Source organism: Branchiostoma floridae, chromosome 1 (assembly GCF_000003815.2).
Source record: "Branchiostoma floridae strain S238N-H82 chromosome 1, Bfl_VNyyK, whole genome shotgun sequence".
In the NCBI taxonomy this organism is placed as follows: domain Eukaryota; kingdom Metazoa; phylum Chordata; class Leptocardii; order Amphioxiformes; family Branchiostomatidae; genus Branchiostoma; species Branchiostoma floridae.
Genome location: NC_049979.1, coordinates 20434521 through 20440524, shown reverse-complemented (window position 1 = coordinate 20440524; position 6004 = coordinate 20434521). Strand labels below are relative to the sequence as shown.

Here is a 6004-nt window from a genome sequence, read left to right as displayed (position 1 = left end):
CAACAAATTTTAGGAATCTGAAATTTGATCATTATATGAACTTAATTTTGTATATTATGTGAATGTGTCACAAAACAAAAGTACCCAAATGTCCGTGTGTCTGATGTCTGAAGGGGAGTTTCCAAACATGAAATCAGTCATGGTGCTCATTGCACTAATCAAATGATATAATACATAATGCTTCTGAATGATATTACACTAAATACTTAACAATGATATAACACAAATTTAAACAGTTTGCATGGGTAAATTTCATTCTGTAGATGTTGTGAAAAACAGATCAGTAGCATATTCTGTTATTACAACAGGCTTGGGATATTATAATTATAACAAAGTTGCTAGTTTGTTCTATAGCTTTATTTTTAAGAGATGGCTGTAAAACACATAGTGCACATAAATTGATAATCATACCATTGAGAAAAGGTAGACGTACATAATTACATCTTCAAAGTCAAACGTCTCTGAAATATAGAGGATATGATCCATGGTTGAATGAGCACAAAATGTCAACATTCAGAGTTTACTTAAAATGTTTGAATACCAGATCAAGCTTTTACATCCATCAATAGAGGAAGAATCCCAGATTACCAGTTTGGATGAACAGAAAACTATGTGATATTATGGTTGATAGAGCGTAGGAAGTAATCAGTCCACTGACATCCATTATAGGAGTTTATGTCTTACTTATCAGGCCCCTGGGACATGAAGAAAGATGTGGTCAGGGTTGCTACATCTAAAGCATTATAATAAAATATGGAAGAGTTGTTGTCAACAAGGAGAAATTCTTAGCTTTACATTCAACCTTAGTCACTTTTCTCTAAACTTCCATGACATTAGAAAAGACTGAGATACAGCACTCTGTATAATTTGAACACATTTGTATACGATGTAAGCTCAAAGCTTGAACTTTACAGAGGGAAGAAAATGGCATGTTATCCAGCATTGACCCATCCTTCTTAACACTGTCAGTGGGTCTGAATAGAGGGTTACCATGTAGAGCGCAACAAGTAATGAAGGAAAAGATTAACATGGCACTGGTCCAAATAAACGGTTCCAAAAGGTGCCCCGTTGGCAAAGCCTTTTTATTGAGGGATTATGATTGATGTAATGTCACGTCGTTACTTCTAGCTAAATGCCAAGTGTTCCTCGGGGTTTAACGGTGCATATGTGTCCTTCACTCACTTACTGATGGTGAAAAATGAAAGACTGACACTAAAGGTCATACATTGAATCATTCTTTTAACTCAGTCTAAAGTGAGGGAACTAAAAGGTTGAACTAAACCTTTTGCTTAGGGATTCAGTCACTCTATCTGTATTATATGGTTGCTATTTACATTGAAAGTACAAAACATTGCACAATATTCTTGGTATAGTGCTCTGTTCTTCAAGATTACTGTCATTATCTATGATGATTATAATGTCCAGCTTTCCTTCTGAGATAGCTTCTTTGCTTTCTGAAGAAGGACAAGTTGTACAGGCAATTATGTGCAGAGGGGGAAAATGATTAGGCTTGAATATGCTTCAGCAGACTTTAAGCAATTTCATTGTGTACTGATGAAAAAAAAAGAATCTTTTGGTAACAAATTATTTTTAGAATAAGATTTTCTGTATGGGGCCAACATATGTATCCATGATGTTTTGTAAGAATTGTTTTGCTTCAGAATGTGTGTTTTTTCTCTCTTTTTTCTCAAACCCCTTTAAAACTTATGTTTCATATTTTTTCTGCAGGGATGTTCAATATTGCAAAGATGAAGAATAGGCCCATGATTCTCATTGGTGGGTGAGTGTTATTTTTTGTTGTTCTTTTGTTTTGACACACTCAAATCACAACACACAGACAACCTACCATGACGTAATATTGTTCCAAAAGCGGGAATGTCAAAAAATGCAACTTTCCAGTAATTGATATTAGCCATAACTATTTCATATTCCCAGTGGTATCAGCCAGCTTAAAGCATGCCCAGTTGGTAATAACACAGACTGTGTAGAACATCTGTGTTATAACATTTCCTAATCCTGATCAGTCCCACAAAACAACTGCTCTTCCCCCCATGGGATGAGTTGCCTTCTGTGTGATTAAGGGACACTTCAATTTATATTCTAATTTCCAAGAAAACAAATAAAGATTACCTAATTCCAATAATACCATTTTAATAAAAAGCAAATTGGTACCATTAGACATGTAACTGTGACAGTTTTCTTGAACAACAAGGTTCTTGAATTGTATTAAATGTGTGTCAATATGAAAGTTAGACATGCAGGATTAGTAATAAGATACACACAAAAAGTAGTTACAAAAGGAACTGGATATGATTTTTGAATATTAACTAATTTTCAAGCACCAATATTTTGGGAGAATGTCCAGGAATTATACCCTAATCTCATTACGGAATCTGGAGTTGGCAAAATGAAACCCTAATACTGTCCAATTAAGTATATAAGTAATTAAGTCCCCAAATACTCTACAGCTTGTGGCGGTAGATGATACGCTCTTTAATCACCAATTAGATGTCCTTTCTGACCTAGATCATAAACAGAGCATACCATCTTTGCAGATGGGTAACTTTCTTAATGTACTGTTTAAATGGTGGCGACAGAGTTGTTAGTCATAATGCCCAAAGATTCACTTACAAATTGTCTCATTCTCAATGCTAGCTTAGAGACCAGCTCTTCCATGTAAAGGGAACTAAATCACTTTTCAAGCTAAACTTTTTTTATGCGTTTACCGATGCACCGGGAAGCTGCCTATCGGGCCTCATCAGCCGCAGCGTCTGGTCGTTATTGGTTTCCAGCTGGCCGCGTTGATCGTCCGCGTGTGTGGAAATTACCCAGTAGAGATTAGTCACTAATGAGTTTGGCACTGCTCGGAGATGAGTCCAGCAGGACAGTGTGTTCATATTACTGCAAGAGCATTAAACTTCCAAAAGTCAGACTGATTCAAAATAAGAGCAGTGACAGGCTTGGTAGTGATGAGTAAATTGATGAAAAGGGGAGAAACTGACAAAGCCTCAGACTGACACCAAGTTTTGTCTCTTAAGCTAAGAACAGTTGTAACATAATTTTTAAAAAAATTGTTCAACATCTCTAACTCTAGTATATCCGTTCAACACTTTTCAAAAAAAGTTATTTCTTGATATGTTTTTGCTGTAGAATGCTGATGGTTAACTTTGTTTGTGGCTCTTGAAATGGTCATTCACTCATTGTGCTGGAAATTTTGAAACACGTCCATAACTCAATGCAAGCATGCGCCTCACCAAAAACATCATAGGTATAAGTCATGATTCCTTTACTTTGAAGGCTCTTTGATAACTTTTTGGGACATAAATTTCCATCCTGCTTCCAGCAAAAATCGATCTCTCCTTGTATCCTGCTCTTTTATGTGTATGTGATGAATGCATGCAATCTCACTGATGATCTCTCTTTTTCATTACGATTTGCACAGATAGTGACCAGGATGTCATCAGTCAAAAAGGGAAAAAACATACAAAGAGTAGTTTTGAAGAAGTGCATGACTTCATTTCATCATGCAGCAATGGGCTACAGTGGGTCACAACCATGGCAAAGGGGTCTGGTTGCTGTTTGCCAAAGACAATTTTCAACACTTACATCCGGGACAGATCTAGAGGAAAGGGCTTTCTAGAAGGGGCATTGGGAGGACAAAAATGTCTGCAGCAATTCTACAGCACCTCAAGTCATAATGGAAACAGACTGGACAGTTTGTATGGACTAGGTGTAAATCTCATGCAGAATGACAAACATCAATCAAGAAGTAATAGGGAATTCTCCTCTGGCAAAGACGGTGTTGCTACAAATGGTGATGGCTCTGCTGTTGGAGGGTCCCCTGGTGCTCGCCTGACACATACGAACGAGGCAGGAACTGCAAAAATGGTGGACGTTGGACACAAAAATAGCACACGACGGACAGCCTCTGCATCAGCAGCTGTGATGTTGGGAGCTGATGCCTTTGCGTTGGTGAAGGACAACAAGATGAAGAAGGTTGACGTACTAACGGTCGCACAGCTCGCCGGCATCATGGCCGCTAAAAACACCAGTAATCTCATCCCCTTGTGCCACAACATCCCCATCAGTAAAGTCGACGTCCGGCTCCGCCTGGATCCTTCCCAACATGCAGTTCACATCGTGTCAGAGGTCATCACCACGGGAAAGACCGGGGTGGAGATGGAAGCGCTGACAGCGGCGGCCGTGGCAGCACTGACGGTGTACGACATGTGCAAAGCAGTCACACATAGCATCACCATAGAGAACATCCACCTAGTTAGCAAAACTGGAGGTCAGAGGGGTGACTTTTTCAAGTCATGATCCAATTAATTTCTAATCATTATGGTGGGCATTACCAAATATTAATACTTTGTGGTCCTTTCTATATTTTTCACTACATTTTTCCCATTGATCATGTCATTTACATATATAATTTAAAGCTGTTTGCCAATTCAGGCCAAGCTGACCCTGTGAAAGCACAACATATCACTCAGTGGAGTTACAAATCATACATGTAGTTGCAAATCTTGTCAAATCTCTTTGTACTGAGATGTGTTTTTCTAAAGAATGAAGACTTGTATGTACGCATATGATGTAATGCTGCTTAAATTTATAATTTGTTGGCAGGTATCGGATATCTAATGTTATATAAGCATGATTATTATTAAGACAAACATATATATGTATTATGATCATTGACATCAAATTCCAAACGTTTTTTTTACATGGTGGTACATTGTGATGAATTATTTTGCTGTATTCATATCAAGCACTGTATGTACAATGTAAATGATGACGATGATGTACAAAATGATGACGATGATGTACAGTCATGTACATGTGACATACATTAATTGAATGTCATGGTCCTCTAACAATTTGTGCCATTAGCTCCATTGATTATACAGAGCTTCATTGGCATTGTCTAATTCCACTACTTTGGGACATTATATTAAGCTTATTATTTTACCAAAGTAGATGCCACGAGCTATTTATGCAGTCACAGTACATGTACATGTATCTGATGGTGTCGTTCTGGAGTCATTTGGGATTAGAAAATGTTTACTTAGTAAGGTGTACTTGATTTTTATTTAGATTGACTTGTTGAGCGGGTAAGACAGTCAACATGTTTGTTCACCAGTCCTACATTTTACTTATGGTATGTTTTTATCTCATGTTGTGATTAGGGTTGGAACAATTGAGGCCTTACATGAAAACTAGAAAGGCCGACATTTGCTTGAGAGCAAATACAGCATATTTCAGCCATCTCCCTCCCCATGCAACAATAGACTATTTCAAAATCACCCATTTGAAAAATCACTTTTACTAATGACGGTTTAACCAAAAAATGAATCTTACAAAATTCCCCCGTTCAAGAATGGACTCCAGTGCACCCTATGTGAATTTGCACAATAGACCAGTCCAGAAATACTCCCACTGAAACCTTGGCCTTTTGAATAAGAAACCAAATCCAAAATTGAATTTAGCAAAAAAGGTCCCAGTGCATGAAAAGGTATAATAGACCAGTCTAAAAACACTTCCACTAAAAATTGAATTTTGAATCGTCACCCGTCCAAACTGAATTTGAAAAAATCCCCCTTCCGTGTGCAAAAAATGGACTCTTCTATGTAAAGTAGAGCAGTCCAAAAATACATCCGCTAAAATAGGACTTTGACATAATCACTGAAGTCCCAAAAATGGATTTTAAAAAAAGCCAATGGATTTTTAAAAAATCCCCCCTCCATGCAAGAATGGACTCTTCCAGCACACCCATTTAAAATTGCAAATTAGACCAGTCCAAAAATAACCCTACTGAAAGACTTTGACAAACTAGAAGTCGCCAAAGTCCAAAATATGAATTTTAAAAAATCCCCCCTCCGTGCAAGAATAGACTCTTCCAGCACACCTTCTGTAAAACTGCAAAATAGACCTGTCCAAAAATACACCCACTGAAAGACTTCACCAGTCCGAGGATGAATTTAAAAAAAAATGAACCCCTCCGTGT

The 6004-nt window shown here is 37.6% G+C and overlaps 1 protein-coding gene across 1 annotated transcript in view; it reads left to right on the top strand.

Annotated features, from left to right (window-relative positions):
* Positions 1–5117, top strand: part of LOC118414057 (molybdenum cofactor biosynthesis protein 1-like) — a gene marked incomplete at its 5' end in the record, with an annotated part of 21729 nt that extends 16612 nt beyond the window's left edge. Inside the window, 2 exon segments of the mRNA XM_035817819.1 lie at positions 1729–1776; positions 3443–5117. Of these exon segments, the coding sequence (XP_035673712.1) occupies positions 1729–1776; positions 3443–4320 (926 nt within the window).
* Between the last annotated feature and the right edge of the window lie 887 nt (positions 5118–6004).